This window comes from Cetorhinus maximus, chromosome 25, assembly GCF_964194155.1.
Source record: "Cetorhinus maximus chromosome 25, sCetMax3.hap1.1, whole genome shotgun sequence".
In the NCBI taxonomy this organism is placed as follows: Eukaryota; Metazoa; Chordata; class Chondrichthyes; order Lamniformes; family Cetorhinidae; genus Cetorhinus; species Cetorhinus maximus.
In genome coordinates this window covers 14,726,574-14,739,809 of record NC_135903.1, presented here as the reverse complement: position 1 = coordinate 14,739,809, position 13,236 = coordinate 14,726,574, and the positions used below count along the sequence as shown (strand labels likewise).

The 13,236-nt window shown below is 43.6% G+C and overlaps 1 protein-coding gene across 1 annotated transcript in view; it reads left to right on the top strand.

The window, feature by feature from the left end:
• Positions 1 to 10,444, top strand: part of tubg1 (tubulin, gamma 1) — a 61,053-nt gene extending 50,609 nt beyond the window's left edge. Inside the window, exon 10 of the mRNA XM_078529131.1 lies at positions 10,235 to 10,444. Within this exon, the coding sequence (XP_078385257.1) occupies positions 10,235 to 10,444 (210 nt within the window). The remainder of the gene's footprint in view (positions 1 to 10,234) is intronic.
• Positions 10,445 to 13,236: the final 2,792 nt, after the last annotated feature.

Sequence of the window (13,236 nt, the reverse complement as noted above, 5' to 3'; positions counted from 1 at the left end):
ACTAGCTGTTTTATGCTGCTACTATGCAGCAGCAACATGAGCGGCATTTGCCATTAACGGGATGCTGCTGTCAAGCCAAAGAGACGTTCTGCCTTTCTCACAAATGTGTAATGTGGTATATGAATTTCAGTGCCAGTGTGATGCTAGGTACATAGGTGAACGTCCCAAAGACTGGTGGATCGTAGCGAACAGCAGATGGGACAAGGTACAAACCGTACTCAACCAGCCCATGCTTGCAAATCTGTGTGCAACATTAGATGTGATTCTGTGATTGGACAACATTTGTTAATTAATCCTCAGTCGGGCTCGCAGTGTGGCTCATATACGTGTACTGGAAGCTACATATACTACTACACAGGGCCCTGTGTCTTTCAGCTAAACAACATAAGTGACAGCTATTCACTGGTTCATTCCTAAGGGCAGTGCCTTGACCAATCAGAGTCAAGCTGTCTGGTTTAAATGTCACACAATGCTCAGCAGTTAACTGTCAGTCACCAACAATTGGTGCACTCTCATTGGCAACACTTTTACCAATCGGAGTCCACTTGCCAACTAATCAGCACCCTCTTCTCATACAATATAAATTTTGCTCCCTTTACATTTGGTGTTCTTATGAATTGTCCTGATGAGTGCAATATGAAAAGCTTTGCCAAAAAAGTCTCTTTTTTCAGCAATACTTAAATAGCACTCTCTGCTTTTTATCTTACTGCTTTATCAACAAATGTAGAAAAGCACACATGCATAACAAATGACTATTGAAGCCAGATGTTCATGGATAATGTCTATTACTAATTTTTTAATTTACTAATTAAAATGTAATTAGTGATATCTGGGTTCCCAAATAGCTGCATGTGACTAGCATATTGGGACATCCAGCCTTTTTTAAATTAATTCATGGGATGTGGGCTTCGTTAGCTAGGCCAGCATTCATTGCCCACCCCTAGTTGCCCTTGAGAAGGTGGTGGTGAGCAGCCTTCTTGAACCGCTGCAGTCCATGTGGTGTGGGTACACCCACAGTGCTGTTAGGAAGGGAGTTCCAGGATTTTGAACCAGTGACAGTGAAGGAACGGCAATATATTTCCAAGTGAGGATGGCGAATGGCTTGGAGGGGAACTTCCAGGTGGTGGTGTTCCCATGTGTCTGCTGCCCTTGTCCTTCTAGGTGGTAGTGGTCGTGGGTTTGGAAGGTGCTGTCTAAGGAGCTTTGGTGAATTCCTACAGTGCATCTTGTAGATGGTACACACTGCTGCTACTGTGCGTCGGTGGTGGAGGGAGTGAAGGTTTGTGGATGTGGTCAAGCAGGCCGCTTTTCTGGACGGTATCGAGCTTCTTTAGTGTTGTTGGAGCTGCAATCAACCAGGCAAGTGGGGAGCATTCCATCACACTCCTGACTTGTGCCTTGTAGCTGGTGGACAGGCTTTGGGGAGTCAGGAGGTGAGTTACTCATTGCAGGATTCCTAGCCTCTGAGCTGCTCTTGTAGCCACAGTATTTATATGGCTAGTCCAGTTCAGTTTCTTTACAATCAGTGAGTTACTTCTGAAGAGCAGCCACTGTTGTGGCAATCAGTTTGCACACAGCAACATCCAAAAACAGAAAATGAATGAATCGCCAGATAACCTGTTTTTGCTAAAGTTGGTTGTGTGGAATGTTGGTCTAGACATTGGGAGAGATTTCAGCTCATTAAGATATGCTATTGGATATTTTACCTTTGTCTAAATAGGCAGAGAGAGGTTCAATTAAATGCTTTATCTAAAAGACAGCACATGGAAATTCTGTGTCCCCTCAGTACTGCACTGAAGTGTCATATTCGTTCATGGTGTTCAAACCTTTATTGGGGCTTATGATTTAACAAGACTGATATTAACTGGGATATGGTTATAGGTTATGCTAAACTTTTAAAAATAACTGGTTAGGCTCCAACTGGTGTGTTGTGTTTAATTCTGGGTATCTCAATTTAGGAAAGATATAGAGGTCTTTGAGAGAGTACAGAGGAAATTTACTAGAATGATACCAGAAATGAAGGGATTCAGTTCTGCGGAGGAACTAGAAAAACTGGGATTGCACGTTAGGCGGTGGAGGAAAAGGATAACTTTGATGAAGGTTCTCAAAATTTCAGAGGACACAAATTTATGGTGATTAGCAATAGAACCGGGAAGTAGTTAAGAATTTTTTTAATACAACGAATTGTGATATCGAATGCTGCTGCCTAAAGGGTGGTGGAAAAAATTCAATAATGACTTCCAAAAAGGAATTGGATAAATACTTGAAGCAGATTTGCAGGGTTAGGGGAAAGCGTGGGACTAATTGGATAGCTCTTTAAAGAGCCAGTACATGGAAGATGGACCAAATGGTGGTCTCCCGTGCTGTAAGATTTTGTAAGGGAGAGAGCTCCTGAGAACAAAAGGCTTATTAAGCTTCCTTAAAGGAAGACAAGAAATAGCCACAACCTCTCCATTTATGTATAGTGCAGGATAGGAAATCACAGCGCTGTTTTCATTTCTTGTGTGTAACGATTCATATCCTCCAGAAAAAGAAGCAGCTCCTGGAAGAAGTTGTTCAGACCATCTCACTAACCACCCTCCCAGTGCATTGCCACCTGTCGTTAACAAACCTACGATGGCTATCATTTGTAAACCTATATTCTTTCAAGCGACAATTAGTTTTGTCTGAGTTTTTCCATCGCCAATATTGAGCTGACTGGCCTGTAGTTCCCTGACTTATCTCTCTGATTGTTTGGAAATAAGTGAAAGCAGATCTCCACTGCACCTTCAGTCACAGGTGGAAGAGGAACCCATAAACAGAGAAAAAGTGAGGAGCAGAGAAGGCAATTTAGTTCACAGACCAGCCCCTATTTAATTGATTCCAATCCCTGCATTCATCCTTCTTATCTTTCATCCATTAATCACCACTTCTCCAGAAATATATCTGATGTCTTTTGATTAATTTATTTTATCCAGTGCAAGGTTTTTTTTTCAGGAAGCTCATTCCATATGCCTGTTGACAGTTTGTCAAATTTCTGTCCGAATTCCCTATTCACTCCAAATTTCCAGAAGTTTTAATTCTGCACGTGATAATGAAGTTTTGCTAGTGAGAACAATTTGTCTGGTTTAAGGTTATCTACCCCCCTCCATTATTTTGAAAACACGTTGGTTATTGAAACTGATTTAAAAAGATATGCGTTTGATGGTTTGTTATACCCAGTTTATAGATACAGTTTGTGCATCATGATATTATCCGTTTGATGATAGCGTTACTGGAAGCACTTGAGATAATATCTTGGCTACATAAAGCACCTTTATTGTAGTAAAGCATCCCAAGGCACTTCACAGAAGTGTAATAAGACAAAGACAAAATTGCAGCCAAAGAAATTGAGACAGATGATTGAAAGCTTGGTCAAAGAGGTAATTGTAGAGGAGCAGCTTAAAGAGAGAAACAGAACAGTTAAGATAGGGAATTCCAAAGCTTAGGATCCAGGTGGCTAAAGACATGGCTTCCAATGGTAGGGCAAAGGAAGTGGGAATGCAAATAGCACCAGAGTTGGAGAAACACAGAGATTTTAGAGCATTGTAGAGCTGGAGGAGATCACAAAAATGAGGAGTGGCAAGACCATAAGGGTTTTAACCAGGAGGCTGAGAATTTTACAACTAAGACATTGCTCAACCATGAGACAGAGTAGGTCAGTGAGTACAGGGTTGATGGGTGAACAAGCATTGATGCAAGTTAGGATACAAGCAGCAGAGCTTGAGTAAGTTGAAGATTATGGAGGGTGGAGTATGAGAGGCCAAGAGAGTATGGAATGGGTGACAAATGACATAGGTGAAGGTCTCAGCATCAGATGAGCTGAGGCAGAGATGGGCATTGTTAAAGAGGTAAAAGTAGACAGTCTTGGTGATGGAGAGGATATGGAATCAGAAGCTCGGTTGAGTTGCCAAAATTGCAAACGGCCTGTTCAGCCTGAGACAGCGGCCAGGGAGAGCTAGAGTCGGTGGCTATAAATGGAGTTTGTGGATTGCCTGAAGACAATGGCTTTGGCCTTTCTAATATTTAACTGAAGGAAATTGTAACTCATCTGATACAGGTTGTTGGACAAGCAGACTGATAATTTAGACACAGTGGAGGAGTTGAGAGAGGTGATGGTGAAGTTGAGCTTGGTGCTGTCAGCTACACATCTTCCATATGTGAAATAGGAGCAGCTAATAAAAATAGATTGTTGGGGAACTCCAGAAATGATGATGCAATTCTTGTTCAAATGAGCTGCACCCTTTGTTAAATAATATTGTGCTGATAAGTAACTGAGAGATGTAAAGGGATTAGAATGATTGTTGCAAATCGTAAGATTAGGAAGGCGCTGGATCTTTGTCCAGTTTTAGGTGGACTATGTACAGCTCTGAAGGTGTAGCAATCTGAACAAAAAAGCTGAAATCTGAATAAAATTAATACGTAGGTAAAAATTACATTAGCAAAAGTTTTTCAAAGAGAAAGCTATTCGAAGTACAGCCATTGAAACACCTTATTTTAGCTGGCTCCATCTTGATCACAAACCATCGGGCTGAAACATGTCTTAATGTTTCTTTGTCCCTTTGGGAATTCCATGCATCTCAGTCATATGATCTTCCCACTCTGTGTCATTCTGCAGTTCCTTGAAACTGAGAGGAATGTAAAACAGCTGTTTGTTTTTGCTGATTTGGTACTGCATGGTATTGCTGAAAATCCAATCCAGTAATCTTAGGAAATGTCTCTCAACTTGACAGTTTTTTTGTTAAAAACCTAGCCTTGAACACAAGACTGGTGACACTATTGTCATACAAATTGGGCTTCACTATTGTGCAAGAACAAAGACAGCTGATAGTAAAATTATGATTTTGGCTTGATGCCTGCCTTTACTGTGCATGGGAGGTTGGCATTTATACTTCTCAAAAATTTATTTCCTGTCATTCTTGTAGAAGTTTATTTTCACCTTGCGGGCAGCGGTTGAGATGCATCTAAAATAGCGTGCCTGGTCTTGGAAGATTGGAACAGAGTCGACCCAAGTAGAATAGACAGGTCCAATCGAGACATTCAAGTGCAATTAGATTGTTATCTGAAAAGGAAGAACGTGCAGTTTATGGGTTGAAGGTGGGGAATGACACTAGCTGAATTGCTAATTCGGAGATCCGGTGCAGACACCTTATTGTGATTGGCAATAGAACCAGGAAGTAGTTAAGAATTTTTTTTTATACAGCGAATTGTGACAACAAATGCTGCTGCCTAAAGGGCGGTGGAAAAAAATCAATAGTGACTCCCAAAAAGGAATTGGATAAATACCTGAAGCAAATTTGCAAGGTTAGGGGAAAGAATGGGACTAATTAGATAGCTCTTGAAAGAGATCTGGTGGCTTCCTGTACCATAATGATTCTGTGATGTTTTGTAAGTTGATATCTGAATCAAATAGGTACACATTTCCCACTGATTACTTAGCCAGTTTCCCTCATTAATAGAATAATCTTTTCACTCAACTCCAGAAAAGTCAATGCTGTAGCAGAGTGAGAGATCCGGTCTGATCAAGGAATGTTGAAGGATTTAATGACAAGCATCATAAATTTAAAGTTACCAGTAAGAGAATGAGTGGGGTTAGAAGAAGTTTCTTTTCGCAGAGGGTTGTTGAAATGTGGAATTCTTTGCTGTATCCTTTGAGAAAATTGGATAAATATTGAAGCAACGGAGATATGGGGAGTACGTGACAATGGGGTTTAGTTTTGGATTGATACAGTACATGGAGAGATGAGAGATGCAATGGGATTATTTTTAGGATTGATAAGAGCTATGAGGAGAGAGCGGGGCAGTGGCATTAGTTTTGGATTGCTCTAGCAAGCACAGACATAGGCTGAATGGTCTCCTAGGCTTTAAGCATCTTTGATTCTTTTGGTTTGGTTTCTATTTTGTGCTGAGTTAGCTGAACCTAACTATGACATCATAAGAGTAATTTGGGCACACTGGGCAAGGGAATGGAGAATCAGCCCTGGATCTAGCTTCTGAACATTACGTGTGTACGGCTACTAGAGGCAGTCAGAATTGAGCTCGGTGCCTAAAGCTTCCTGCAATTTAACAACTTGAATTTTAAGTTTCAATGAAGAACGGCCACTTGGTCAAGATACTTGAGGTCCTTTTGTATCCATGGAGTCAAACTCCAAGACTCAACACCTTCAGGTTAGGAGGGAAGGAAATTAATATATGACAGAGAAATTGTAGGCCTAGTCACCATGGTCCAATCCCAGCTGGAGAGTGTCAGATGCGAGTTGAAAAGCACCCACTTTGTGAAATGGGAGAAACTCAGATTACCAAGCAAAAGGTTGTCTCACACTGGCTCTTTGCATTGATCTGGATCAGGCTCAAAATGCAGGCACTGGTTGTGGTCACCTCGGTGGTGTTTTTATGTCTGGTTTAGCATTGGAATTCCCTATTTTATGGTAAATAGAAAGATGACTCCTGTTATGAATTCAGTTCATTGTGTCTGTGTGCCCATAGACACATGAACATTGCAACTTTTAAGGGACAGATTGGTTCCTGCCCAGTAATAAGGATGGGACCCAATGGGATTGTGTTAATAGGTTTCCCAGTTCAGTTCAAGGATCAAATTAATTTTTGTCAGTCGGTGTCAGGTGCAAGAGAAGAAGTGCCATGCAGCTGAAATGCTGCTGTTAGCTCCGAGGAGCTGGGCTGGGGGGCTCAGTGACGCCCTTGGTAGCTCTGTGCATTTGAGGCTCAGAAGGAACCTTGGGAGCCATTGATAGCTCAGTGCAGCCAAGAGTTGGGGCTGAAGAAATCCTACATGACTGGGTGTGTTCCGAAGCAGGAAGAAGAGGCTCCCAGCAGCAGAGGTGTTGTGGTGAGTAGTCTCTAGGCAGTCGGGGCTCAGGAGAAGTCCTGGGGAGCAACCCTGAAAGGGAGCATTCGTTAAGGCAGTGTGAATTGGAACGATTTTTTTTTTGGAGAGAATTCAGAGGTTAGATCTTCAAAGGTGAAAGCTGAAATTCCACAAAAGGGAGATGGAGTTTTAAAGCGATTGTGTAACTCTCAGTGAATACTGACGTCTGGGTGGATTGCTGAGAAATCTGTCGTATCTGTCATTGTGCAGTGTGGTGTGCAGTTTGCCTGTTAATTCACATGTACCTCAAGTTGATTCTGAATGTTAGGGTAGAAGATATATCTTGTAAATGGTTTTATCCTTCTAAACTTGTAGAGTAAATTTTATTTTTTGCTTGTTCAAAACCCTGGAATCTTGTGGCTTTATTCCAAAAGCAGATGTCTTTAATCTCAACCTTTAACTACTTTAAATAAAGCATTACTGGTTTCTAACCAGACCGCCCCCCAACACCCACTCCCACACTCCCACACATCCTAGGTGCAGCCAAGGATCGTAACACTCCCCGCAGTAAATGCTCCGCCCATAAACACTATGAAATGTATGCAATTTAATCCCTGTTCTCTTGCTGATTTCTACTTGTGAAGACACTGTCAACATGGTTCATCAAGATAGCGACTCTTTTCTCAATCAGGTCAGGGGGAGGCGATGGCATAGTGGTATTGTTGCTGGACTAGTAATCCAGAGACCCAGGGTAATGCTCTCCGGACCCGGGTTCAAATCCCGTTGGTGGAATTTAAATTCAATATTTTAAGCCTAATGATGACCATGAAACCATTGTCGCTTGTTGTAAAAACCCATCTGGTTCACTAATGCCTTTAGGGAAGGAAATCTGCTGCCCTTATTTGGTCTGGTCTACATGTGACTCCATACACACAGCAATGTGGTTGACTTTTAAATGCCCTCTGCACTAGGGTAACTAGGGATGGGTAATAAATGCTAGCCTAGCTAGCAATGCCCACATCCCATGAATGAATAAAGAAAAAAAGCTGAGAATTCTGCAGCGAGTAATTCACCCCCTAAAGTCTGTCCACTATCTACAAGGCACAAGTCAGGAGTGTGATGGAATATTCTCCACTTGCCTGGATGAGTGCAGTTCCAACAACACTCAAGAAGCTCAACGCTCTCCAGGACAGAGCAGCCCGCTTGATTGGCAACCCATTCACAAACGTTCACTCCCTCCAGCAACGACAGATTATGGCAGCAGTGTGTGCCATCTATAAGATGCACTGCAGCAACTCGCTAAGGCTCCTTCCACAGCACCTTCCAAACTCATGACCGCTAACACCTAGAAGAACCAGAGCAACAAATGCATGGGAACACCACCACACACCCCTCCAAACACTCACCACTCTGACTTGTGTCATGAAACTAATATCTTTTCATATTATTGTGGTTTATTGTAATGTAGGTTTATGGGTGAGTGTAGATGGTTCTGGCTGTGCAATTTAACTGAATTAAGAGTCAGAAAGATTTCAAGCTTCAAATTATCAAAAGAAGTTAGGGGTAAAAGGCATTTGAAATGCTAATGAATAAACATGGATGAGGGATTAGCATGTAGGGTGTGAAGGAAATTTGCATTTTTAGATAAGTGAAGGGGCTGTTTTGCTTTCAAAGAGATGATAGAACGTTTACAACCAACAAGATCAGCAAGGCCAAGCAGTATGTTTATTTTTCCCAAAGGTATTGACCATATTGGCAACATGAAAGATTTTTATATTATGGGGAAAAGTGCATTTCCAAAGACACATAGAACAATGGCATTTACTGATTAAAGAGAGGGAAACATATATGAAGAAGAATGGAAATTTATGTTGTGGGGCCATGTAAGATCTAAAAGGCCCTGTATAACTGCCTTGGGGAAGCCTCCAGCCACTTTTACAGAAGTCTGCTGTGTCCAGCAACCAAAGATAGAGGAAAGCTTTTGGAATTCCACTGTCAAGTGGGTGCTGTGGTAAATTTGCTGGCTTGCCTATTTAAATTTAAAGTCTATTTTGGACTGTTGCCTTAAAGGGGGGTGTGTAGTTAGGAGCCAGATTATTTAGGGTTTTTAGGATTTGTTATAGTATTAAGTAATTGTAATTTTATGTATGTGTTTGAAATCTTTTTTGTTAATAAATGTTTTAATTTAGTTTTTAAAATCTCTAAAGGTGTTGGTGGACTCATTACTTCTGAATTCAGTGCACAAATCTTCTAGTTATAAATACCATTTGCAAAACTGTTGTGATTGCGTGGTCAAGTTTCTCATGTGGATTTGGTCTGCCTGGCACACATCACCTGCCACATCATAACACTTGGAACTATATCACCGTTCCTTCACTGTCGCTGGGTCAAAATCCTAGAACTCCTTTCTGAACAGCACTGTAGGTGTACCTACACCACATGGACTGCAGTGGTTCAAGAAGGCAGCACACCATCCCATGAATGGGAAAAAAAAATCAGGAAGTTATGGGACTCTATTACAGGACTTGAGCACATATTCTAATCTGACAATCAATGCTATACTTGGGGTGTTGGAGCGGCAGTTACAAGGGGCATGCTGCCCTGGCAGAGGGGCAGTACTGAGGGGCATGCTGCCCTGGCAGAGGGGCAGTACTGAGGGGCATGCTGCCCTGGCAGAGGGGCAGTACTGAGGGGCATGCTGCCCTGGCAGAGGGGCAGTACTGAGGGGCATGCTGCCCTGGCAGAGGGGCAGTACTGAGGGGCATGCTGCCCTGGCAGAGGGGCAGTACTGAGGGGCATGCTGCCCTGGCAGAGGGGCAGTACTGAGGGGCATGTTGCTCTGGCAGAGGGGCAGTACTGAAGGGCATGTTGCTCTGGCAGTGGGGCAGTACTGAGGGGCTTGCTGCCCTGGCAGTGGGGCAGTACTGAGGGACATGCTGCCCTGGCAGTGGGGCAGTGCTGAGGGGCATGCTGCCCTGGCAGAGGGGCAGTGCTGAGGGGCATGTTGCTCTGGCAGTGGGGCAGTACTGAGGGGCATGCTGCTCTGGCAGAGGGGCAGTACTGAGGGGCATGGTGCCCTGGCAAAGGGCCGTACCGAGAGCTTGCTGTCCTGTTGAATTTGTCTTTCAAATGGACATAAAAGATTTCATTCAGAGCAGAATGTGAAATTTTTCCTGATGCCCTCAAGAATAATCACCCCTCAACTAACACCAATAAAATATTCACCATAGGAATGGTCATTTGCCTCATTTGTGGAACTTTGCTGCGTTAATTGGCTGGCATATTTGCTTACAGGAACTCCACTTCAAAAAGTGTTTTGGGATATAATGAGACAGTGAAAGATGCAATGTGAATGTAAATTTCCTATTCTATGCTATGTTCTTTAAATAGGTGCACAAGAGTCTACAAAGAATAAGGGAGCGGAAGCTGGCCAACTTCATTCCATGGGGACCGGCCAGTATACAGGTGGCGCTGTCACGGAAATCTCCTTACCTGCCTTCAGCTCATCGTGTCAGTGGTCTCATGATGGCCAATCACACCAGCATTTCCTCTGTAAGTATCAGTACTGCACTAACCAGTTTCAAAATTGTCACATTTTAAGGCAAGTGAACATAGGGGCAATGGTATTATGTGGGCTTGATTCCTGTTGGCTGGTGCATTTCTGCATTTATTTTTCTCGTTGACTTCTGCTGTGAATGTGCAGAGAGTGGAGGCCAAAATAAATGACCTAGAGCAACATGCAATTTACAAGTATGCTCTATGCGTAGGGGAAGACAGTGGTGTAGTGATTATGTCACTGGACTAGTAATCCAGAGACCCAGGCTAATACTCAGGTTCAAATCCCAGCACAAAGCTGGCGGAATTTAAATTCAATTAATAAAACTCTGGAATTAAAAGCTGGTCTCAGTAGCAGTGACCATGAAACCATTGTTGATTGTTGTAAAAACCCATCTGGTTCACTAATGTCCTTCAGGAGGAAGTTCTGCTGTCCTTACCTGAAATGGCCCAGCCACTCAAAGTGCTACGAAGTCTAAAAAAAAAGGGGGATGAAACTGGACGGGCCACTCGGCATCAACCTAGGCATCAGAAATGAAAATTGCACACCCAGATCGGTCGACACTACAAAGCCCCCCTTACTAACATCAGGCGGCTTGTGCCAATATTGGGAGAGCTGTCCCACAGACTGGTCAAGCAACAGCCTGAAATAGTCACCCTCACAGAATCATATCTCACAGATCACCATCGTGATCATTGGGTGCGTCTTGTACCACTGGCCGGACAGACCCACCAGAGGCGGCGGCACAGAGGTATAAGGTCGGAAGGGAGATGCCCAGGGAGTCCTCAGCATTTACTGCATATTTCATGATGTCTCGTGGCATCAGGTCAAACATGGGCAAGAAAACCACCTGCTAATTACCACCTACCGTGTCCCCTCAGCTGATGAGTTAGTACTCTTCCATGTGGTACACCACTTGGAGGAAGCACTGGGGGTGTCAAGGACATAGAAAGTACTCTTGGTGGGGGGTTTCAATGTCCCTCGTGTGGAGTGGCTCGGTAACACCACTACTGATCGAGCTGGCCAAATCTTCCTGACTTATGCCTTGTAGATGGTAGACAGGCTTTGGGGAGTCAGGAAGCGAGTTAATCATCATAGGATTCCTAGCCTCTGACCTGCTCTTGTAGCCACAGTGTTTATATGGCTAGTCCAGTTCAGCTTCTGGTCAATGGTAACCCCCAGGATGTTGATAGTGGGGGATTCAATGATGGTAATGCCATTGAACATCAAGGAGCGATGGTTGGATTCTCTCTTGTTGGAGATGGTGATTGCCTGACACTTGTGTGGCGTGAATGTTACTTGTCACTTGTCAGCCCAAGCCTGGATATTATCCAGGTCTTGCTGCATTTGGACATGGACTGCTTCAGTATCTGAGGAGTCATGAATGGTGCTGAACATTGTGCAATAATCAGCGAACATCCCCACTTCTGACCTTATGATGGAAGGAAGGCTGTTGATGAAACAGCTGAAGATGGTTGGGCCGAGGACACTATCCTGAGAAACTCCTGCAGTGATGTCCTGTAGCTGAAATGACTGACCTCCAACAACCGCAACCATCTTTCTTTGTGCTAGGTATGACTACAACCAGCGGAGAGTTTTCCCCCGATCCCCATTGACTCCAGTTTTGCTAGGGTTCCTTGATGCCACACTCGGTCAAATGCTGCCTTGATGTCAAGGGCAGTCACTCTCTCCTCACTTCGGGAGTTCAGCCCTTTTGTCCACGTTTGAACCAAGGCTGTAATGAGGTCAGGAGCTGAGTGGCCCTGGCGGAACCCAAACTGGGCATCAGTGAGCAGGTTATTGCTCAGCAAGTGCCGTTTGATAGACCTGTTGATGACCCCTTCCATTCCTTTACTGACAATCGAGAGTAGACTGATTGTGCGGTAATTGGCCGGATTGAATTTGTCCTTTTTTTTATGTACACGATATACCTGGGCAGATGCCAATGTTGTAGCTACACTGGAACAGGCTAGGGGCATGACAAGTTCTGGAACACAAGTCTTCAGTACTATTGTCGGCATATTGTCAGGGCCCATAGCCTTTGCACAATCCAGTGCCTTCAGCTGTTTCTTGATATCATGCGGAGTGAATCGAATTCTTATGGACCTCTGGAGGAGGCCAAGATGCATCATTGAACCGGCACTTCTGGCTAAAGATAGTTGCGAATGCTTCAGCCTTAACTTTTGCACTGCCGTGCTGGGCTCCTCCATCATTGGGGATGGGGATATTTGTGGACCCTCCTCCTCCAGTGAGTTGTTTAATTGTCCACCCCCATTCACGACTAATGTGGCAGGACTGCAGAGCTTAGATCTGATCCGTTGGTTGTGAGACCCTGGAATTCTCTCCCTAACAGCACTGTGGGTGTACCTACCCCACATGGACTGCAGCTCACCACCACCTTCTTGGGGGCAATTAGTGATGGGCAATAAATTTTGGCATAACCAGCAATGCCCACATCCCATGAACGAATAAAAAAATTGAAGCTATGGGATTGTAGTTCAGGACTTAAGCACAAACTCTAATCTGACAACCAGTGCTGTAATGGGGGTGCGGGAGGGGCAGTACTGAGGAGCACGCAGCCCATGTCCCGTTAAAGAATAAAAAAATGGATGGGGAAAGAAGTGTTACGCCATTCCTTTCTGATCTGCAAGTGTCTACTTTAGATGAGGCTTGGTGAATCAGTGGGAAGTGTTATTCTAGCCAAACAGCTTTTTGTTAATATAATACAATTGTCAAAGTTCTTGGTCGAATTCATGGCAACGTTATGGCATCTTTCAGCTTCACAGCAAATTATTCATGCAGATCTAAACTTCAGAGGAAATTGAATAATGATTTT